This window comes from Ixodes scapularis, unplaced genomic scaffold (genome assembly GCF_016920785.2).
Source record: "Ixodes scapularis isolate PalLabHiFi unplaced genomic scaffold, ASM1692078v2 PGA_scaffold3__209_contigs__length_174095766, whole genome shotgun sequence".
In the NCBI taxonomy this organism is placed as follows: domain Eukaryota; kingdom Metazoa; phylum Arthropoda; class Arachnida; order Ixodida; family Ixodidae; genus Ixodes; species Ixodes scapularis.
The window spans coordinates 43,781,294-43,805,664 of NW_024609868.1; the positions used below are offsets into that span (position 1 = coordinate 43,781,294).

At 44.9% G+C, this 24,371-nt stretch overlaps 1 protein-coding gene across 1 annotated transcript in view; it reads left to right on the forward strand.

Annotated features, from left to right (window-relative positions):
• The first annotated feature begins 4,017 nt into the window (after positions 1-4,017).
• LOC8029674 (O-acyltransferase like protein-like) overlaps positions 4,018-24,371 on the forward strand; it is a 46,779-nt gene continuing 26,425 nt past the window's right edge. The window contains exons 1-3 of the mRNA XM_029993183.2: positions 4,018-5,312; positions 20,574-20,800; positions 21,379-21,490. Of these exons, the coding sequence (XP_029849043.2) occupies positions 5,012-5,312; positions 20,574-20,800; positions 21,379-21,490 (640 nt within the window). The 5' untranslated portion in view covers positions 4,018-5,011. The remainder of the gene's footprint in view (positions 5,313-20,573; positions 20,801-21,378; positions 21,491-24,371) is intronic.

A 24,371-nucleotide genomic window follows, 5' to 3' on the forward strand; every position in this document is an offset into this window, starting at 1 on the left:
GTATTTAGGTGAAACCGTAAAAAAAGATAGAGTAATTATGTTCAGTTTCTGCATGGTTGAAATATGGCGCTTATACATACCTCCAACGTCAAAACGGTAAAACCTGTTAATTCACAATTTAAAAAGAAACGCGCGTTACTTTTTATCAGTAATGGTAATGGTAACGCGTTCTTTTTATCTCTAGCTGACGTAGGACGGTAACGCGTTACTTTTATTTGTAAGTAACGGGTAACGTATTTTGTTACTTTTTTTCGGCAACGCCTACAAGACTGTTTTCATGTAATGCTATTAGTAGTGAGACCACGGCTTTGCGATCGCCTGTTATTGAAACTTACGTACATATGCGAAACAACGGGCACATCGCTTGAAATCGGTGAACACATTCAGTTTTGCGTGCCGTCAATGGTCATGTTCCAAAATTTACTCGATCTTACTCCAGGGCAAGGGTTTTTGTACCCTTGGCGTTCTAAAACCTTCCCGCGTCCAGCGCTTTGCAATCTGTGCTGTCACGTGACACGACCCGCCGGAGTAACTCGGATCCATTTCGGTAAGATTTGGAACACAGCCAATGTCTGCTTCCCAAAGAGAGCAGACGATTCTACGTTCGTCGTCTGCTTTTTACCCGTAGGAACCATTTCGCGGAAATCCGGCTCGCACGCGAGTAGGGCTGTATGTACCCTACGTACATTTTTCAGTTCGTGCCCGCCACTTTGCGTATCAAGGTCAGGTGACGCTCAAGGTGACAAACGTTTAAATTCTCATAAAAAAAAAAAAAAGAGGAAGGCTAGGTCAACGCAAATAAGCAGCACTAAAAAGGTACGAACCGGAGACCTCCGAACGGAAAGATGACCATGACGGAGTCAGCTTCACGGTCACTGACACGACAGGAGAGTCTTTGAAATGCTACGTGCGCCGTTTCATTCCCCACGCCTATCTTGAGAGAAAAACGTTCGGCTGAGAAGGCGCGCAGGGTGGTTTCCTAGAGCAGCGCTTTTATGTCCGCTTCGCGGTCCGAACTGATTCGGAAGAAGAACACGGCCGCGTTACGATTGCGAGTTTCATGCCGCGTCCAGGATGTTACGAAAGGACCCGAAAACTGTGTCGCTCTTTGAACCCAAAGTCTCCGCCTCTTTTTTCTTTTTTCTGTTTTCGCGTTGTTTTGAGATAAACCTAGACAGATTTATGTGCTTGTAGTTGCCGTTTTTTTTTTCCTTCTTTTTAGAACTTCGTTCAGGCGGCTCTAAGATGCAAAATGTAAGCACCATATGTAGGGAGGAATTAACTTTTCGCACCCAAAAGGCATAAAGCCAAATGTCTATTTCAAACAAGCTAAAAAAAAAAAGCTGAATAAACTTTAAAGTTATTGGGAAATAAATTACAAGAAAAACAATGGTGTCTGTTGATGAATAATAATTGTGTTGTGTGTATGCTTAGACATTCGGAGGTTAGTCAGCCTCAGCGGGCGTCGAGTGTATCAGCTGTTGATGAGAAATTTAGCCAGTGCGTTACGCAAGCCTGGGGTCTTTAACGTGCATCACTCAGTACTGATAGACGACCTCACGCCAGTATTATGCTCATCCAGATCGAAACGAGCAAGGGTGGGAATTTAACCCAGGATCCCTGGCTTCTGCAACGCGAGCTTGCGCTCCACGTGCTCCGAGCTGTGGTAAGTTGACACAGTCGGCAAAGTCACTTAGGTGCTTCAGTTTTTCATTTATTGCGCGTCTTACGTTACATCGTACAAGTTTTAATTAACGCGCAGATACACACATGTGGAAAAAGTGTCTCACATTCCTTAACTCAAGAGTGCCTCCTCCCCCTCCCCCCCTTCCACTGCAGGTTTTTTTTTTTTTTTTTGCCGCAAAAGTAAACTATGCAGCACCGAATGCTCATTCTCTGGCAAAATGTAGCCCTAGCGGACCGATCTAGATGCCAAAGTTTCATAACTCTCCGTTATCTCAGAACAAAGTTAAGGTCATTTTCTGAACATTTCAATGGGAAACGGGCCCGTTTTCGGCCGTTTCCGGCCGTTTTCGGTAACTGGCGCCATTGAGCAGCATGTATTATAAGAGGTCCGTCGGCCGCCATTTTTCCATTGAAAACTTAATAAAATTAGTATAACTTTTGACTAAAAAAAAACAAAAAAAAAACGATGAGTTCAGAAACTTTGACATCTGGTTCGCACCGCAAGGGCTACACATTTGGGCGGAAAATGAGCGTTCGGTGACGCGTAACTTCATTTTAACAATATTTTTTTTTGGAGGGGGGGGGGGGGGTTGGGGGGTTATTTCTACTCTCGTTTTTGATACTTCAAAAAGCAAAGAAAGCAAAATACTGACTAAAGCCTATTTCATTTCATTTTTTTTTTTTTTTTTTTTTTGTCTCGACTACGTATTTGCGGTCAGCGAAAACCGCCAAGGCGTAAATATAGCGGCGCGGATCGCAGCCTTCCTTTGTTAACGTAACAGAGCTAGCCTCGTCCCACGTTTCCCAGGTTCGCGGACGAAAAGAAAGCGGTCATTTCGTGGAATGCTCTCTTCTTTTTGCTGTCTTTCCGAGGGGGGTTCCTAGGGCCCTCCAACGATCTAGAGAACAGATGCAAACTTAGCTCCAGATCTTTCCAAGAAAGCGTGCCGAGACAACGACGCAAATATAGCCCGAAAACGACGAATTTTTCGCACCATAGTCACCTTTCCCCCTCGCCTCTCCCAAATTCACATTACACGGAGACCCTCCGTGTAATATCACCACAGCCGCCTATTGCCGCCTGCCATTTGGGAACGTATGGATGTGAACGGCATACACTATCGCATTTATATAGAGGTCTCTCTTTCTCTCTCTCTCTCTTTATATATATTTATCTAACGCTCTCACGGGTGTTTCATCGTTGCAATTGAAATAGATTGTAAGGTCATTGCATCTTCTTATCGTGAAATATTATTTATTTTTGTAAAGGAAATCATTCCTACTTTTTGAGGTACATCACGCTCTGCAGTTGTATATTTTTTTTAATAGACAGGAATAATACATTCTGGCCTGATGGAACCCACCTTAAACAAATATATAACCCTCCATAGTAAAAATTTAAACTTTCTGCCAAATATTAGGAAGTATCCGGGGCAGATTGTTTCTAGGGAATATTGTGTATGGGGGTCCCGGTACGTCCTTGTGGACTCTCTTATTTTATGCTCAAATTTGACAAATCATGCTTGCGCAACGATGCATATAAGCGATTTTTGAATCCAGGTGTTTAACAGTTCTTGTGAACACCCTATGTTTCTCGAGTTTAATTTTTATACGTATTCCATACTGGGGTCTAATTTGTTAAAGGGATACTGAACCGAAATTTCGAGCTCACTGAACAAGGCCGGGCGGATAGGCGGGAAGCTGCAAAACCGATAAATATCACTCATACATCGATATATCTAACGGATCGCCGTATTTTTTAAAAAGTGCTCGATTGAACCCAGCCGACGAGGCCGGCGAGACAAGGTACGTCACGATTCCCATTCTCTCTCCTCCGCGCTACGTCCCGTCAAGCTGGTGAACCGAAGCGAGGAGGAGAGAAGCGAGGCCGCTTATCCTCATTCTCAAATTCTCCCGGGGGACAGTTACGTCAAAGAACTCACTTGATCGCGCCCTTTTTTTTCCAAAAGTACGGCCATCGTTTGATATATCAATGTACGAGTGATGTTTTGGAGTTCGTAGCGTCCCGTTCAACACTTCTGCAGCCTAACTTTGCGAAATCCAAATTTCGGTTCAGTATCCCTTTAACGCGAGGCGTTCGGTACTGTCCCCCCTCCCCCCCCCCCCCCTTTCTTTTCACTTTCCCTGAATATAATAAAATTCCTCAGCTGCGAATTTGCGATCGTCCAAATACAATCCTACTCCGTATACAACAAGCACGACCCTGCCCCTTCCCCTCCTTCTTCTTTATCTTACCAACGCGCGTGCTCTCCAAAATTTTTCGAAATCTGCTAAGTTAAAAAAAACAAAAACACAGGCCCTTCAATTTAAAGTTTTTTTTCTAACGTGCGAACAACAAACAATGTCCCCCAGATACAGTCACAATACGGTCATTTTCGCACGCTGATGTCACGCCAATAATCAAGGGTCGCGAGTACATGCGCGCCGAAACGTCGTATCGCCACTCCACAGGCACGGCGCGGTCTCTGCGCCGTTACGGCCTACAGTCCGTCGGTCGTGCAGCGTAACGGCGCTCGAAAAGTAAAAGAAAGAAATATAGAAATCCATCTGCAACACCACCATTAGGAGCGGTGCTCTCCTCAGCCGGTCCGCTTTGGAGCGGGAAAAAAAAAAAATAATCAAAGGCCCCCCTCGAAAACGGCCGCGTCTTGGCGAGGCGCAAGAGCGCGCAAGAGCGAGCGGTGCACGTAGCGAAAGTCCTCCCAGGAACCAGGTCAATAATTGGGGCCACGGCGCCGGTGAGGAGAAGACCAGGACGATGCTTCCAGAGCCGCTCCGGCCGTCGGCGCTCGCTGAACGTCCTGCAGAAACAGGGAGTTGCTCCGCTGTACGGCCCTGTGACACAACGAGCCGGCGTAGTGCACGCCTTCGAGCCGCTGTCTTCGAATGGTCGTTCTGAAGCCGCTTGCCTCAAGCTGCTTGCTCCAAGGCACCGTCTTCAGACTCTCGTCTCCAAGCCTTGTCTCCAAGCTGTAGTGTCATCAAGTGGCTCTCACCAGGCGTCTGGCTTCAGGCCGTAGTTTCGCGCAGGTGTTCTCAGGTTGCTGTCCTCGAGCCACTATCTTCAGACAGTTGTCTTCAAAGCGACATCGGTTCGAACGACAGTCTTGAAGCAGTTCTCTCTCAGGCCTCTTGTTCCAAGTTGGTGTACTCAACTTGCGGTCTTTAAGTTACGGTCTTCAAGCAGGTGTCATTGAGTTGCTGTCCTCAAGCTCCGCCATCTTCGGACGGTTGCCGCCAAGGCACCGTCTTCAAGAGACAACCTTCTCCAAGCCGCTCTGCTGCAGTAGCGGTCGCAGGCGTCATGGCACGAAGGCAACAATTTTTTAACTTGGTCCTTGTGGCGGTAATAGGGTTCGCGTTCCTGCTGGTTTACAGTGACGCAGGGCAGTCGCAGGGGCCCTTTCAAGGTCCTCAGGAGATCAGCAACACAAGCTGGGAGGATCAGGTCAACAAGTCTAAGGTGAACATTGACGCCGTCGCCAACGAGATTTTCCCGTATGTCGTGGAGGGCTCTTCGGAACTGGATGTCTCCGTGGACTGCATGACGGCGTTGCTGAAGACTTTCAAGGCCTTCAGGGATCTGAAAGGATGGGCCGTAAGGCGTGAGTAAACATTTTGTTTTTTGCATGGATGGGGGAGGGGGTGGTTCTTTTGTGTTCTTTTAGCTGGTTGGTGGTGGCTTTCGATCGATTGAACTTCTTTTCCCATCTGTGCTATAATGTTATTCCTGGCGTTCTCGTCACGTACATGCAAACAGGAATACCATAATGCATAACTGCCACGACGTTTTGCTATAGTTAGCACAGTTTCAGGTAATATTATTTTCATTATCAGCAGCTTCACCCAAGTATAAAAATATTACGACATAAAAGAGTAATCATAAGCCAAAGCCTGGACTACCTGGTTCGTCACCAACATATTTGGGTAGTATTACGATTACAGTAATTGAATTACTGCAATTTAATTACTTTTCTTGGTAATTTGTAATTGTAATTAATTGCTTTCTGCTAAAAAGAATTGTAATTTAATTACTTTCTAGCGCGAGTAATTGCACAATTTCCGGCACAATAACAATTACTTTTGTAAAACTTTGAGGCGCCAACAGAACCTCCTTGAAAGCCTCAGCGCTCGCACAAGCGGCCTAGCTCTAGGTGAACAACAAGCATAAAGAAACACACTCACGCACACATGCACAACAGAAATTGTGTCGCATTGCTTTTTTTTTTTTTTTTTTTTTTTTGCTTGCGGGCTGAGAAACAATCCTCTTTGGAGCCTACCTCAACGGCGCCGTGTGGCGCCGTCTGCTGTGCGAGCAGAAAACAATAGCGTAAACATGGCAAAATATTGAAAGGAAAAAAAAATGGAGCTTCAGCTTTCAGCCGAGGTTGGGAATTGTAATTGTATATCAAATTGCTTTTCTATTTCTTGCCAGTTTTTTTACGTCTCTTTTCCAGTACTGTCGCATATTTTAATCTTTTATTATCTTCAAGTTTATTTTTTGTTTGTTCTACTTTGGATATTATTTGCATAACATCCAACATTTAGCATAACATTTGGACACTCACCTCGCACCTGTGAACATTGTCACCAATGATTCGGGAGTCCCGATTCGGTTCTTATGTATTTCTGAGCCATTATAATTTCAACTCAATGTAAATAATTTACGATACCATGATGTTTGTAAGGGAATGCAGTCGTTACAGCGCGTGCGGACTTTATTTTATATAAACACTTGTAAAATATTCATATATAACTAATTGTCGTATTTTATTTGCCTGCATGGCTAACAAAAGTCTGTCAACCCACTTTTTTTTTTTGCGTACTGGCGTTTTTCAGGATTTGAAGTGATTTATTATTATTTATTAAAGATATCAGAATGTAGCATTTCGCTGCCCCAAACTGTCAAATTCCATCATGAACTTAACAAAATGTATAAAAAAAAATATACAACATTTATGCAGCGATGCTTAAGTAAGCCTCCTCAAACATTGGGGCAAGGAATGAACAAATATGTTTCATTCCATGGAAATTGTTTAGTTACATGGCCCAAGTCGGGTCGCTCTCAGAAATAAGTATTTGTAAAGTAATATCATTACTTTTTAAAAGTAATTTGTAATTGTAATAATTACTGTTCACGTAGTAGTAATTGTAATTTTTGATAAACTACTTTTGAAGCAAAGTAATTGTAATTGTAATTAAACTAGTTTTGAAGCAAACTAATTGTAATTGTAATTAAATTACATTTTGAAAGTAATTTACCCATGTATGGTCAACAAGGGCGGAGGGCACATCACACCACAGTGTATAGCGGTTCACAACTTTTCTGGGGCGGAAACCGTCCTGATAGTGGATTCAAGTGGATTTGAACACTTTTGTTGCGAGTTAATTTCTATAGCTTGACTGTGAAGACGTATCGCTACATTGTCATGGCGCCGTAAACACAACTCACCACCTCCATTGTTTAAGCCTTAACAGAACCTATTTTTTTTGTTACTCGGTTATCATTAGTATAAATTGCTCGCACTCTCTAAAGTTCCTACACTTACCGCTCATTCACACTGGAAGCGCGGATCCGCGTTCGCGAAGCGGTTGCGAACGCGGTTGTATAAAGATCCAGTACAATGGCACGCTCACTCGATGACATCGAGTGCGCGTGCAATTGTACTCGACCCTTATACAAACGCGTTCGCAACCGCTTCGCAAACGCGGATCCGCTTCCAGTGTAAATGAGCGGTTATACTGCCTCGTGGTGCGCTTTATACGACAGCAGTCGGTGTTCCTTTCACTCGTGTTGCCAGTGAGGAGGGCGATTGGTATCGCATCCCAATACAAATGGCATCTGAGGGATAAAAAGAAGACGCCCACCGATTTTTCCGCCGATACCGTACGGTCATTGAGGCATATCATTTATGATCAACCCGTCTCTCAGATTAAACTGATCAAAGAAAGACAAACGACACAGTGCCAAGCAAATCCAAATGCAGCATATCAGTACGTTTTCGAACTTCAAAGGCGGTGCCTCGTAACCATGCAATGAAGAAAAACTCAAAACTTACAGGTATTTATTTCGAATAAACTTATAATGTATTACTCTTTTTACGTATTCCTTATACGTATTCCTTCCTCGTATGACAATCCTGTTACATTGGTCAAAGAAGCGCTGTCTGCAGGATGCATGTTCCAAGTATACGTATATCCGAAGCAAACATACTTGGAACGTGCTTGAGGTATATCGGGAAATAATCCTGTCATCTTGTCCGGAGCGAATGCCCCGTGTCTTTGGTATTACGTGCTTGTATAGTGTGTGGGCGGCTTAAGTGAAACAGTTCAGGGACAGATGACATGATTCATCTATATAGAGCTTCGCAAAAATCGCCTTCTGCGTTCTGCAATCTTCGTCTGCTGGGCTGTGGAACGCCTTCTGAGCGTGCACTGTTGCTCTGCTGTGCGGTATATCAGACGCTGCGTACGCGTCTACAGTTCAGTGACTGAGCATTTTTCGCCCGGGTGATATGCGATGCAAAGGTCTGTTCGCCGTTCCAAAGAACACATTCCCGCCTGTATAGCATCGCACCGACGTTAAGAGTCTAAACACCAGCACTTGGCGCGGAGAAGTAGGTCAGTGGATTAGCGCAGGAACCTTGTTGCCGGCGTTGATGATCCGCTGGGCGTGACTTGGGGTCCGCCATCGCGGGACTCTGTAATCATCCCCGACGCCGGCGTCGGCGAGAAGCAGCGATGCCGCCTAGAAGACAAGGCCTGCGCATGACGTCGTCGTCGGTGGATTCCCGACTCGCCGAGCGAAACACGTAACAGCCAGGCTTGTACATAAGGCGCTATTTTGTACCTAATTGCTTTTTCTTTTCTTTTCTTTTTTTTTGTAAGGAAGCAACGATTTGGGCACTTTTTTAAGAGAAAGAACATTTTCGTTACTTTTTGATGAAATAACGTATAATGGTATTTGTTACTATACTGGAGGAGGAGCGTGTACGACACGAGTAGACAACCAAGAGTTCTTACCCCCAGCTCGAAACTGTAAATTTGAACGAAAAGAAAACGCTAGATAGACCGTAAGAAGATGTGCAGGAGGTATATGTCAGTATAGCCACAGCTATTCCCGAATGAACCCGTTAAAAAAACGAGGAATTACGAACAACGACAAATATTGGAAGCCGCTACTTCTTTATAAAAAACGCCGCCTTCGGGGTAACGAAAACCCAACGCGTTAGATCCAAGCTGAGGTAACGCTTTTCTTTTGAATCGCTGTAACGAGTAGCCTATGCTTAGTAGTTACTTTTTTGAGTGAGTAACGTGCAACGGTATTTAGTTACTTTATTTCAGTAACGTGTAGACACCTGGCGACAGCTGTCGGCAGGAGGAGAGTGCTCCGACTATACGTTGTTCGTCTGTCTCGCTCCGACCCGCTGACTGACTCTCTGGAGACGCACGTGCAGCCTTCGCCGTTTGCCGAGTAGTGGGGAAGTGTAGGAGGAGGTCTGGACTTCCCACTCAGGTCGTGGCGACGTAAGGAGACCCATTTGTGCGGTTGCTGTAAGTGCGCCGCTGGTTACCCCCTCACGTTCCAGAAGCCCCCCTGGGCGCATACTGCGCCTACATGCGTCCCTAATGTACCAAGCATCAAAAGTCCTTTGACCGGTTTGATTAGTGAAAAGGGCGAGCGACGTATCGCGCTCCAGTAGGTTCGTACTATTTGTGGCAAAAAACAACAGCATCCGAATGCCTTTATATTTCTAATCGTTTATATTTTACGCAACAAAAGCCGGATCATGCTCGCAGAAATTGAAGAATTCAAGCGTGAAACAGATATTTTCACATGTTCGTATTCTTCACGTACAAGCATGTAAAAAATCAGCCAGCCAGTCATAATGCTTACGCTATTTCGGAATAATTGTTCTGGTTTTATGTTTGCTGAGCCAGCGTCATCATTGAATGATGTTTCTTCTGTCTCTCGGGGATCTAATATATTGTTGGCTACGAACTGATGAAAATAAATGCCGGTGATTGGTTGAAGATAGAGTGAGTAGGCAGGCGAGCTGTTTGATGTTACACATTTTTGAAAAACCGAAGACGTCGGACCACGAAAAAGAGGACATCCCACAAAACGTCTCAATTGAGACGTTTTGTGTGTTGTCCCCTTTTTTGTCGTCGGTCGTCTCCGGTTTTTCAAAAATGCGGTGATTAGTATTTGGAATGCAACACGGAGCGGTATTCTTGCAGTACCATATAAAACGGTATCTCAGTAGTTCACTGAGTACATTTCTTTTTATGCAATTCTCACCAGAATAAATATTACAGAAGAGACAAAGCACAAACACAACTTGCCATAAGGTAACAGCGCAAGATCAATCATACAAAATGGCACAAAGAAGTCCATACAGCTGACTTACAACTCTTTGTATTCTGCTACTTCTTTGTTCTCTTCATTGTGGTAAATCTCGAAGTCTCCATGACCAGCAATGTAGAACGAATACAGGAAACACTTCTAAATAACCTTGTCAGTCCTCATCGCAATTTTCAAGATAAACATTCAACCTTTTCTTGAGACGGTGTTATGGATGGACGACTAACAAACTTGTCATCGAGAAGCGCAATTTTTTTGCTTCCATTATCTCTCTGATCAGTTGGTCCCAATCTCCTTTCAATTACAGAACACCGTTATACAAATGCTCTCTTAATCTATCATTTAAACACCTGCCGGTTTGTCCTACGCATGCAGTGATATACTCTACCTCATGAGAGTGGAATAGAATAGACTACTCCCTCAACGCAAGTAGCAAAGCTGTTCTGGAGCTATTTTGTGCAACCAACTTTACGGTGTACTGACACATTGACCCTTAAGATATGAATCACCAACTCGCCCAACTTCCCATTTCAACAACAATATATATACAGTATATACACTATAAAAAACGCCCGTTTGTTTCCTTTTCCGCACAACACTCGGAGAGCCAATCACCGCAACTTGCGGAGGCAGCTCAGTGAATGACAATGCCCCGAAACATCTGCTTAGACTAAAAAACGCAGTCTGAGTTGTGACATTAAGCAATGCAAGCGTGACGTTTTGCATTGCTTAATGTCACAACTCAGACTGCGTTTTTTGGTCTAAACAGAGGTTTCGGCATCATCATTCGCTGAGCTGCCTCCGTAAGTTGCGCTGATTGGGTCTCCGAGTGTTGTGCGGCAAAGGAGACTCACGGGCTTTTTTTAGAGCGATAAGGCCGGCTCCAGTGTTTGTTCAATGTCAAGGTCGGCTCTCATGGTATCTCTAAAAGTAATTGTGATGTGAGTCTGTATAACCAGCGGGAAGCTAAACAGTTCCAATGGGCGTCTGGTCCTGCTTGCTAGAACAGCGTCTCAGCTGAGACTGGGAGATAAAGCGCAGCAAAAGCTGGGGCGCTCGAGCGTCTTGAGGCGCTTCTTGAGTCCAGCTCAGCTCTTGCGTTTGCTTTGGATGGATGGATGGATAGATAGATAGATGAAAACGTTAATTGAAAGAAAAAAAAATCCAAAAGAAGTATACGATGACCGAAGTCATCGCAATGCGGTGACCTTGTGGCCTGGTGTCGTCTTCTGGGGAAATTAAGGAAGATGCCAGGCTGCCTGTAGAAATATACTCTAGCAGCGATCTGAGCACTCGAGTTGCTTTCTTATCCTTAGTCTCACCTGAGACGCTGTTTCTAGCAAGTCGACCCTGGTGTCTCAACAGTGTTGTTGGCTTTACCGAGAAAAAGTGACGAAATACGTTACTCGTTACTTGCAAAGAAAGGTAAACGCGTCACCGACCTGCGTTACTTTGAAATAAAAGAAACGCGTCACCGTTACCGTAAAAGAGTAACGCACGTTACTTAGGCGTTACTTTCTTAAAGTGTGAATTAACACATTTTATTCTTTTGACGTTACAGGTATGCATAAGCGTCCCATTTCAAGAAACATTATGTTAATTTATGTTCATCCAGGAACTGAACAGAATTACCTTGTCTTTTTTACGATTCCACTTTACAAAACCAAAAAAATAAAAAAAGAAAAAACACCCGCAAAGAACTCAAAAATTTATATGGCTTGGCGTACACTCTAAAAAAAGCCCGTGCGTCTACTTTCACGCACACCACACAGAGACCCAATCACCGCAACTTACGGAGGCAGATCAGCGAATGACGATGCCGAAACATAAGTTTAGACCAAAAAACGCGGTCTGAGTTGTGACATTAAGCAATGCAAGCGTGACGTTTTGCATTGCTTAATGTCACAACTCAGACTGCGTTTTTTAGTCTAAACATATGTTTCCGCATCGTCATTCGCTGAGCTGCCTCCGTAAGTTGCGGTGATTGGCTCTCCGAGTGTTGTGCGGGAAAGTAGACGTAAGGACATTTTTTAGAGTGTATAGAAACAATAAATAAATTCAATGGTAATATTTAAGTCTTGAAAAGAATGTGTAACGATTAACGTAATTACCTTACCCTTTACTCGAAATAAGTAACGTAAGTACGTTACTTATTACCGTCTTAAAAATTCAAGAGTAAATTACACCGTTACCAGATAAAGTAACGTAACGCCGTTACTTCTAACGCTTTACCGCCAAAAGTGCGTCCCAGCTAGGGACGAGACATTTAGCCTGCAGAGAACGACGGCTATAGCCTGTGTCTTTAACGTGCATCACGCAGGAGTGATACACAACAGAACGCCGATACTGTGCTCACTCAGATCTAAATGGGCAGGGGTGAGGGCTAAACTCCGGAGGTTCCTCAGCGCAGGCTTTCACTCCGCTTGCTCCGAGCTGCGATGCGTCGACGCTCTCGGCCACCGACCCCTTTCGTGATATCTCTGTAAACAACGAATCGGTCTCAATTCAGACCTTGTGTCATCTTAATCGTGGACACTCGCTCACGGTCTCATGGGAAGCGAATCGAGTCATCGACGTCGGGTTCTCTCATTATTGGTCAGAGCTATTATGCCGGTCATTACGGCGCAGGGCACTTATTTTCGCGTCGAACTACTTTTCGTGTGCCGACAGCGCTAGAAAAATAGACAGGTTCCGTTCACACGCACCAAGGTGATCTGACACGAGCGAGTGCGGTCGACCTCCTTCTGTGCTTTGATTACGAAGGGATTTATTCGGTGTACATCGTAGAGTCGATACGCGTTAGGATTGCGTATAAGGAAGAATGAGGTGAGATGCTACAATTATTGACGCGAAAAAAAAAAGTAAACGTATAGTAAGATCCCTGTCTCACGAGCATTTAAAGCGGCGCTTACGTCGAAGGATTTACCGTCATTGCTCGAGTAAAGCGCGAAACACATGTACGACGAAACCGTCCGATCCGACGTCCGATCAGGCAATACGACGGTCGGAGGCGAGGGTTTTCAACGCTTTCCGGTGTTAACAAAACCCTCGCCCCCGAAGGTCATTCCGGCAGTTCCCACGTCAGATCGGACGGTTTCGTCGTACATGTGTTTCGCGCTTAATAGCCGCACTGTTTATGAGCAAGGCCCTTGAGTCTGCTTTACCGCAGAGCACATACCCAGCCAATCATCGCGTTGCGCAAAAATAACATAGCGAATAACCAAACAGAGAACACGATTCTCCATACAAATGCATTCTTCATAGACTCCAAAAAAAAAAAAAAAAATCTGTGCGTCTGCTTTTCCGCACAACACTCGGAAAGCCAATCAGCGCAACCGTACCGCGGCAGCTCAGCGAATTACGCTCCGGAAACATATGCTTAGACCAAAAAACGCAATCTGAGTTGTGACATAAAGCAATGCAAAACGTCACGCTTGCATTGCTTAATGTCACAACTCAGACTGCCTTTTTTGGTCTAAACATATGTTTCGGCATCCTCATTCGCTAAACTGCCTTCGTAAGTTGCTATGATTGGCTCTCCGAGTGTTGTGCGGGAAAGTAGACGTATGGGCTTTTTTCAGAGTGTATGCGCTGCTTCGCCGGTCCTCGAAATACCTCCGGCATAAATGCCTTGATTCCTCTTTTTTTATCTTTTCATTCCAAAAAGACACTGAAGACGAATTCAGATATTTCTGTAATTATCGTGTTTCAGGCTTGCCAAAAAAACATTAGAAAAAAAAAAAGCGGCTTGAGTATATTTAAAGGAAAAATAGAATAGCATTTTATAGGATTCTGGGCTGAAAAAGGTGTTCCTAACCGATTATACTGTGACCATCTCATTGACTTGTAAATCTGTTAATGGTTCTGGTGTGGAAGCTTGATCTGATTGCGGAAGTAATGCGATATTAATAATAATATACATAATAGATGTGATGAATAAAGTTGCTTAGTTTCATAAACTTATGCAGAAGCAGTGCGTTTTAATGAAATTGTTCATTTTAATGTCTCGTTTTGTTTTGCTTACAATTAAAATGCCGTGGACTGGTAACAGAAGTACACCGAGGGTCCAGAAAGAAGTTCACTCAAATTTTTACTGAAGTCAAGTTGTCAGCTCCTAAGTACTATTTGAGCGACTGAAAGGTGTTTCTGTGTATGTTTGTACAACCTAAAGCTAGTCTGCTTCAACAGGGGACTTGTCTCTCAGCTGTAGGTGAGCAATTTACCCAGTGCAGTGCAACCGCTAGCCTGGGGTCTTTAACGTGCGCCACACGCAGTATATTTATAGCTACCTATAAAAAAGAAATCCTCATCAAATATTTTTTTTTTTTATTTTTTTGTCAAGGCTAGAGTAGCTTCCAGAGTGTTGCAGCTCAGCACTAGACTATCTGCGAAGGCGACGCCAAGCGAAGCGGCGTGCTCCCGCAAGTGTCTTTGAGAGAGTTACAGCACTGCGGAAGCTGCGCTAGCTTTGACAGCGTAGCGCAAGATAGTTAACGCCAGGCAGCGTTCCGGGCAAATGGCTGCCATACGTTCTTCCTCAATTAGAGTAATCCTGTCCACTTTTGAGCGCAGAAAGAGGGTGATCAGGCTTGAAGTGTTAGTTAAATAAATCATATTCGTGTGCTTTAAGAGCGACATCTAAAGGTACTTCTTGGGGAGTTCGAGTGGAGCGAGAATTGAAGAAAACGATAGGAATGGGTTTCCGTCCGCAGAATGGAATCAGCTGGAACGCTAGGCACTTTTTCCCTCTACGGAAAAGGACAAGTGACTTCGAAGTCTCTCGTAGCCACCGAGATTAAAACCAGCGTTCGCCCTGCTGAAGTGGAAAGAGGTAGAGGAGCTTCCTCTTTACTTTTAACCTGTCACCGACCTAATAGCAAACCGCCCCTGGTGGGAGCAAACACCGACTTGTTTATAAACAGCGCTTTGGATTATAGAATGTTCTCCAGCAGCAGGCGACGGATTGAGCAAGCCACGATGTAGCTTATGGTTCACAGAACTTCTCAAAGCTGCACGCCCTAGTTTTGCATTTTGTCGCATTCACATTTCGACGATGTGACAGTGATATTTTTACTTTCCACATTACTGTTACCGGCACTGTACCTCTAAAGCTTTCTTTGTTGGTTTCTGACGCTATGAAGACCGTCACAGGCTCATGACAGTCAGTAGTTCTTGAATACCGTCAACAAATCTTCCTCTGCAAACTCCAAACTCAAAAAAAGCGCATCAACATGCCATTAAAAAAACAAAAAAAAAAAAAAAAAAAAAAAACAGAAAGTTTAGTACCGAAGTTGTTTGAGCAACATGTGAGTAACAGCCTCAGAGGGGTTATATACTATACAATGCTCTTTTATTGTGTGTTTGTTTCGTTGTACTTTTTAACTGCGCAGACGAACGAGTAAGCGTGCGGAGAAACAGAAAAGAAGAAAGCAGGAACGAGTTGACGACACTTTCCTCTTGGGCATTTTCTTTCCTGTAGCCATTTTCGAGCCCCCCCAAAATCTGGAACGCCATTTTTCTCTTCTTTTTCTTTCTGAGTGGGCAGGCACGAACGTATACCTGCCTGCACGTGTAAGAGGCGACCGACCGCTCGTCGTTCGATGTGCAGAGACGAGCCGCTGCCCCCTAGCGATGACGCAGACTTTGTTTCCTCTTTCCTCCACACTTCTGCCTGTCGTGCTGGGCTTCTCTTTTTTTCTTTTTTTCTTCGTCTTTTCTTTTGCGTCACACACTGCACGGGGCCAGATCACCGGGTGGCAATGACCGCCGGTGGAGCCTACACTCAGAATCTCCTACGTGCACACTGCTCCGCGATACACTATGAACGCCAATCACCTGTCTTTTCTTGCTCGAACTAGTCAACAAGAAAGGCCAACGGTGTTCCCAGCAGTTATAAGACCTAAGTGCCCCCCCCCCCCCTCCCCGATCTCTTTTGTCGCAGCGCTCACGTGGCCAATCATTGGGCATAGATAGATCCAATCACCCTTCTGATTGATTGAGCTGATTACAGAAAGAAGAACTTTTATGTTTGAGCCAATCACGATGAAATATACACTCAGAAACTCGTGACAGTGTTGCATTCTGCCGTTTAACTTCAAAAAATATGTCGCGAAGTTCTATTGGTCTATGCAAAGCGAACAGTGGGAAGTTTGAGTAGATTGTTCTTGTGACTTACATGCATTTGTAGCGCAAAAACTCCCGGATATCAATATATTGTGACTTCAAACACATCGCATAATCACAACGCGGTTGCGCGTACAGGTCCCAAACGGGGCAGGCTTCGATTAACTGATACAGAAAAGGTGTAAAACGAAGTATAGAGAAAAGACAAACACAGACATATGCAACTTTTGTTTATCGTCCAATTTGGTCAGTCTGCGCGTAAAGTTTCCTCAAAAGAAACCGGGATTTAGCCTAAAAGGAAAAAAGGGGAAAGGGGTTGAGATCAAGCGGCAGATCAAACGGTGCTTTACTTACTTTCTTTTTGTTTATATAGCGTGAAAACTTGTTTTTAGAACGTGTTGCAAGTCACCAGCTCGCGATGGTCGTCGAAGACTGGATGCCGACAGCGACGTCTGGGTTCACTGGGTCACTGCAATGGCGTCGCGGAAGAAAACGTCCTCGTCGAGATGCGGAGGAGACGCGATCCTTCGTGCTTTACGGTGGTTCGCCTTCTCGGCGACGAAATGCGGACCTGTGTACGACTGGCTTTTTCTCGTTACTCCTGTTGCTTTCCTCGTTTAAAAGGTTAGAGAATAAAACGTGCAACGCTTAAGCGGATTAGAGGAAACGTCGGCGACGCTTCGAGTCATTGCTCTCGAATTGCCGTTATCATCTTGTTGAAAGAAGCGGTGCAGCACCGAAGGCCAAACTGTAGTGGAGGAAAACAGAAACGGTTAAAGTAGCCGTAAATGTTTTCTGAACGAAACGCAAAGAGGCTCGTCTGAACACTTGTCTTCGCCGACTCCTCTGGTGTCAATGGAAGTGTGAGTGTGTGTGCTTGGGGGGGGGGACGATGAGAATAAACTACAATGAGGTCATTGTAATATATATTAAAAAAGGTGATAGGTGTGGTGCTAGAACTAAAAGGAAACTCCCATTCCTTGCCGTGTCCTCCAATAAACTGCGGCGCAACTAAGACGCTATAAACTCTGCTGCACACAGACTACACACAGTCACGCTGCACACTAACCGTGATGTCACGTGGCGTAATCGTATTACGGGCCGTGACATCATTATGTCAGTCAAGGCATCACGTAATATGAGCGTTACGCGACATCGCAACGGCAGTCAGGACGACCTGACAAGAAAAACACTCCTGGATCCGCTGCGAAACCTCGCCTATAACAAATTTTGCCGTAAAACATTTAAAGACTAGTTGAGAGTCCCGTTCTATAGCCTGTTACAACATAACGTCTGCATTAAAAGATCCGCCTCCAGCGCGTGTTCAGTGCCCTCCGTCGTGCTGGGGATGAGCGTGCGCCGAAGTGTTATCAAAACTGGAAAGCTCGCGTTAGAGGCGCACCTACTGCTGCACATGCTACGTTGCGACAGATTATAGTGAGAAGGAGCATCGCAGCGTCTTTCCACATTCATCCCTCGTGTTTCAGGCACAAAACACTTCATACTAAACGGTGGCGTATCTATTCGTTCCGACGCATAACGTAGAGCTTGCCGCGTGACGATTAATTCCCTGTGGTCTTCGAAGGCATGGTCGCGCTTACAGGCACGGACAAGGGTAAAGAACGAGACGACACACTCCACTTAGTTGGACCGTTTAATCCTCAGATACGGGAATATATGCGCAACGCTATAGCCCCACTCTCCCTATACGGTTCTAGCGAGGCAGTCAGAGCGCCGGAGCAAAACACGTGACAAGACCAAATATGCGCTGAGCGGAACAGCGCGCACACGACAGCGCCGGTATCGGGGATTTTCGCCTGGACAGCTTATTTGCACGCACAATATTTTATTCATGGATGAAGAAAGAATAAAACAATTAAAACAGGGACAACACAACCACATCTTTCATGAAAGATGTGGTTGCGTTGTCCCTGTTTTAATTGTTTTATTCTTTCTTCATTCATGACTTAAACCAACACGCTCTTCTCCCAAGCACAATATTTTAGCGCCTGATCTGTTTCGCATAATGAACGCATTGTACTACACTAATAGGTTTTATGACAGCTTTGAAGTGGCGAGAAAAAATTGCGAAGAACTGCGGATCGCTTATTCGTGCTATCTACGTCACGCCATCCGCGTTCACTCCATCCGTGAAAATCTGTCACGTATAGTGCTAATGCCAAATTATGCTGGAGTAAACTATTGTAGATGGTACGGTTTGCAATTTTATAACATGGTATTAAGAGTCAACCTTGGCCCATATTTTAAAGTCTCAGTTCAAAAATAACTCTAAGATGGCGTAAAATAGGCGTAAAAAAAAATCTGGAGATTATTTTGTCATAAGCGTTAGGATTACGTTGTTTAATTATATTTATTGTTGTAGAATGTTGTGGATGTGTCACAACATTCTACGGAAATTTCATTTTAGCCCTAATGCAGCGCACTTTTGTGTCACTATAAGTTTACTGCAGTATTCGAGACCTTCAAAGGAAAAGACATGTGGCTGTGTGACCAAAAGTACTTGCCTTTTCTTGCGATGTAGCTGTCTTGTGAATTTTGAGGCAAGTGCTCCAAAGGGCCGTCGAGTCGACACGAGTTCCGGCGTAAATGAATACGCTTCTAATTTGCTGTTAGAGACCAACATGTTGACTTCGGTGAACAAAACAGAAAATAATCATCAATATTCTCGCAATCCCGAATGCTCTTCCGCGGTGCAACGCGAGAGAGGCTACAAATACTTGAAAATATTTGGGACATCCTGCCTGCCCTCAAACGCTGCAGGCAGCTTTTCTGGCACAAGATCTCGCCTCACCTTCGAACAAAACATTCTTTATTTTTTTACATAGATTATTATCCTGACCAATAGCAGGACCTGAATACTCTAGCGATAGTGGACCAATAAGAAAACTGCAATCAGGGATTCAGTGCCTTTTTTTTTTTCGCTCGCAAAAATGGCGACAATAATGGGCCACGCATTTGTTGAGCAAACGTGCGAATGACACTTTATTTGGAATGGAGTTGAGAAGAAACTCGTCGTTTCAACGTAATACTAAATCCTACATGAATGTACCCCCAATTAAGGTTTATGTCACTAGCGATGAAGCAAGATTTAATTCCTCACGCACTTTTAAAACATCTTTTTTGTTTTTACTGGCTACAAATGTTTTTACTAACTCTACGCTAATAATCCTACGTTTTTACTAACCCAGCTCTAAGTACGTGTCCTTCTGCTTCTCGTCCCTCGTTGTTTGCGCTGTTTAAACCTTTTAAAGTTTTTATTAACCCCCTTCGAATATTGTGCTCCGGCTTTATTTTATTTTCCGTTCTTCCTGACTCTACCTCGACCGTTCGCCTCCTTTCTTCTCTTGACAATGTTCTTTCAATCTTGCCTTGGCCGCCATTACTAGAGTGTGCTAAAATAGGCAACGCCAACAGATAGTTGAGGTGCCTTACGTGGACACGTAAGGCACAAAACTCCAGTGACGCCAATTTCCGCGTCTACTTGCAGACAGTCATTTTCTTGATGATATCGCACAAATGAGCACACAGCGGCACACGAGGAGAGTATCTTGTTCCTAAGGTACCCTCTATTGAGTAGGACATCAAACTGTCGCGCCACTAGTGGCTAAGTTGAGAATTAAACCTGTGGGGAGACGAAACAACGTGAAACGATGGCTCATGTTTCTGACGCCGCGCTTGGCTGAGTTAGCCGAACGCTGCGCAGGTGTTCGCCTGGTGCTTGTGTTCGGTCAGTAAAGCACCAATTGAACACTATCGTCCCAGCCGAGCGCTGACACAGCACTCGCACCCAATCCGTGCCCAGCGCTCGATCGAGGAAGATAACATAAATTATCCAGTCCACAGGCCTTGTGTCGGGTAAACACCGAGCGCCGTGGAAAGCAAACTGGACAAAGTGCGTCCAATACAGTTTGATGTCCTCGTTAATGCAAAAATTAAATCAGACAATCAATCGAACGATCGATCATTCGATAGATCAATCAATCGACCACTCAATCAGTCAATCGATCAACTTAGCCGATCAATCAGTCGATCGGTCAAGCAACAAATATATAGATTAATCAATAAATCATTAATTTATTAACTTATTTACCTACTTAGGCAATGAACTTGTCGATTGAATTATGAGTCAGTCTATCGACCAATTAATGAATGAATGAATCCATCAATCGATTTACGGCCTTGAAGCCAACGGAGCACCCACAGACAAAAAGCTGCCCGGAGCAACTTTTTGTCTGTAAGTCCGTCTCAAATTTGTGAGCAAAACGTTTATTTTAAGACACAAAAACAAACTGCGAACAAAACGAAAGCCGCGCTGAATAATCGCCCACTTGACTGATCGGCCGTTTCTCGCACGCAGTGATGGACGCGTCGGGCAAGCTTCCCGAGGGCCTGCTCGAAGGCCGCATGGCGTCCATCGGCTCGTACGACGAGTGCATGGACCTGGTGGCCGAGTACAAGACCAAGGAGCTGTACCGGGGCAAGTACTGCACCGTCATGCTCTCCTCGGGACACGACGTCCAGGAGATGTTCAACAACGAGAGCGACGCCGCCGCACACCTGTCCACGCTTCTCAGGCACCCCAAGGTGTGCACACTGCGCTCGACGCTGTTAGCACGAATACATACGGGAAGCCCGCTTACGATGTATCCAGTCCCATTGTGTACGATTGAGCACTGCTGGTGACTCTGGTACAGGGTCGCATCTGACCACCATGACGAGTACCGTCATCGGAAGTTACATCTTTTAAGAATCTAGAGATTTCGATCAAGGGCGTCCCTTCTAAGCGCCTTAAATGATATACCCCTGTTTCTCGGGCAATTTAGATTACTTCGCAACAAACTCGTTAAAGAAAATCTCCGAACCAGCGCCTGTTGAAGGACAGGCGCAGCGTCGATATCGGGAGCTCATATGCTGGTTCTAAATGCATTTAATTTGCTCCTTGGAAACAGGCGTACCAATAATGACTGAGCATTCTTGGTGAATGACTACAAAAACGTGACGATAAGGAGCGCGTTTGAAGAAGAGAAACTATGAGTGTGTGCCATTTAAGATACCTCATAGTTCACACCCTGAGTGGAAAAATAAATAAATAAAAACAAACGTGGACATCACGGGCGCGAATAATCCCATCGCGTGTTGCTTCGTTCTTTGGTGCATCGCAGCGCATGACCAAGATCGTGTACCGGGTGGCTGCGGCAAGCCGCAAGTTCCGGCTAGGCATCTGCGTGCCTTCCGTCTGTTCCCTGGAAGACGTGCAGAACGTCGTCGCACACAGTGAGTGCACCCGAGGTCCGCCGATCGGACTTGCAGAGTGGACACTCACACGTCGACCCGTCTACGTCTGACTCCGCGTAAGCAGAACGACGCTGTGTCTACACTCCCAGATATCTCTGAGTCCGCATCCAGTAACACTTAGCTGGTGCATGGGAGTGAACTTTAGCGAAGAAAAACACTAAAGCATATAAGAGCACTCGGGCATAATTATGTGAACGCAAGATTTAGCTTAGATGTAATGAGACGCGAAAAAGACAAATAATTCGACGCGCTTGTAGTACTAAAGCGCCTATGCATGGAAAAACTCAAAACTATAGCCAAGAGTTGGCTTAGCGTTCGCTTTAGTCAAAAATTGATACTGCATATCTATAAATGAATATATGCTTTTTTCTGCTAGTAGCCAATCATTGCAAATCACAAATAACAAATCACAATTTTTTATGAGTATAACCTTGTCCTTGTATACAAAGCCGCATTAAACAACCCGCATAGCACTCTTCTTTGTCTTTCTTCTTTACACTTTACACTCCACGAGTACTTCATGTGCCATCCGTCATGCCGGTGCCTGGACTCTCCCGCGCTCCAGGACAAGCTACGGGAACCAGACTGTTAAATTCCAGCCCCCAAAGTATTCCGTAGTATGATATCATCGGGTATCAAACTTAGAATAGGCCCAATAAATTCATACGTTATCTCTTCGTCTCGATCCCCAAGGTCATTTTAACAGATTAATTATGTGCGCGAAATATTGTTCTTCTATAGCTGTGGTTTTTAATATTGCTGTAAATAAGATTCGCTGCTGTTGCTGCTGGGGGAGTCTCTGTTAAGCAGTTATTGTACTGCTTTTTCCCCTCCTTCCTCTCTTCTTCTGTAAAGAGAAATAAATAAACTTGAATTTGAATTTGAATTCGAAAGAGTGCACCACCTAGGAAATCGCCAGCGTACGGTTAGACCCGAAAATATAATATACACGGAGACAGTGAGCAAATAGAACATCATGCTCAGTGTCAATGCACACATCTCGATTTTCACGTCTAATAGTGTTCCGAGCTTTCGGATTCGCTCGTTTCGTTGTAAACGGTGATATACTGCCGGTTCTGCGGGAAAGTGGGTACAAATGCTCTAGAGTATATTGTTGTATTGTACCGTAAAATGAACCGACAGTTATTAGCCTAGTCACTGTGCGTGACGTACCTCTTTTATTTGATCTCTACTTCTTCCTCCTTTTCTCCCGCCCAATCCATCCAGTCCTAACTTCTTCTGTCTCAGTCAACACGACATACTCCCCCACAAGGTAAAATTATATGTTACGGAGAGTAACGATCTGGTGGCCGCTTATTTCTCTTAGGCCTGGACCGGATGGATGCTTCATCTTCCGGTATAATTGTTGTTGCAGCGGGAACAGTTGGTGCAACAGCTTTTGTTAACTTAGAAGCGTTCCAGCAGTTTCCTTCTTCTGTTAGAAAGGTTGCAGGTCCGAGGGACTCCTTAATCCTCACTGCAGAACTGAACGATGAAGAACCTCTTGTTGCGTGTCCCGGAAGTCGGACACGTACGTAGTCTCCTCCTCTGAACTTTGGATTCTTTACCCCTCGGCGTTGGTCAGCGTAGTTTTTGAAGTTATCCTGATATTTCTTCACCCTGTCACGAAGTTCATTTATCGCGCTCCTAGCATCTTCTGAAATATCTGGATGCGGGAGCCCCAGAATGTCCAGTCTCGTTCGCATTGGTCGTCCATGTGGTAACATTGAGGGTGACAGAGTTGTAGCTGCTTTCGGTGTACACCGATAAACTCCCAAAAAGTCTACCAGGTCAGTCTGGATGTTGCCTTTCTGTAACAAGATGCTTTTTATGTAGTCTTTGAGCACCCTGTTGAAACGCTCTACTTGTCCATTCGCCTGTGGGTAGTAGATAGACGATTTTGAGTGTATGATTCCTCTGTCTTGCCTGAAGTTTTTGAACTGCGAGTACATGAACTGTGAACCGTGGTCGGACACCAGCACTTCGGGGTAGCCTTCCCTACTGAAGATTTTTTGTAGGAAGCTTATCACGGCATCTGTCGTTGGGTGTGTACAGAATTCGGCCTCCAGCCACTTGCTGGATTAATCGACAGCGGTGATGGCGTATCGCCAGTTTCCTGGGAAACTAGTAAATGGCCCGACGAAGTCTAATCCTGTCTGCTTCTATGCACCTGTTGGAAAACGTACTGGCTGCATCGGAGCAGGTGCGGTTTTTACGGTCTTGTCATGTTGTTGGCTGACCATGCAGCTTGTGATGTAGTCATTGACCTCACCGTTCATTCTCGGCCACCAATAGTGGTCTCGGAGTCTCTGCATTGTTCGTACAATCCCAGGATGAGATTCGTGCGCGATGTCCGTGATGCGACGACGAAGTGTGGTCGGTGGGATGATCTTCTGTTCACGCAAAACCAGGCCTTGCACCATAGAGAGTTCGTCCTTAAGTTTGTAGAAGGGTAACAAGGTAGGTTGTGCCTGTAACTCAGAAGGGTTTGAAGAAGTGATGATATCGCTCACTTTTGTTAGTGTAGCATCTTTCAAAGTCTCCTTCTGAAGCTCATCCAAGGTGACGCTTCGCAGGTGGGCTCGAACTGCGCATATTATTTCGGCATCCTCTGCGTCGCTTGACGCGTCTTGTTTGGTGACAACCGGAAGTCTCGAAAGTGCATCCGCAATCACATTCTCTTCGCCCCGCCGGTACTGCACTTCGTAGTTAAACTGCAGTAGCGTTGCAGACCAGCGGGCGACGCGCATGGGTTGCCTTCCCGATCCTTGTGTGGCAAGTAATGTTACAAGGGCCTGGTGATCTGTACGTAGTATGAAACGTCTTCCGAGAAGGAATGTTGTTCACTTTTCACAAGCCC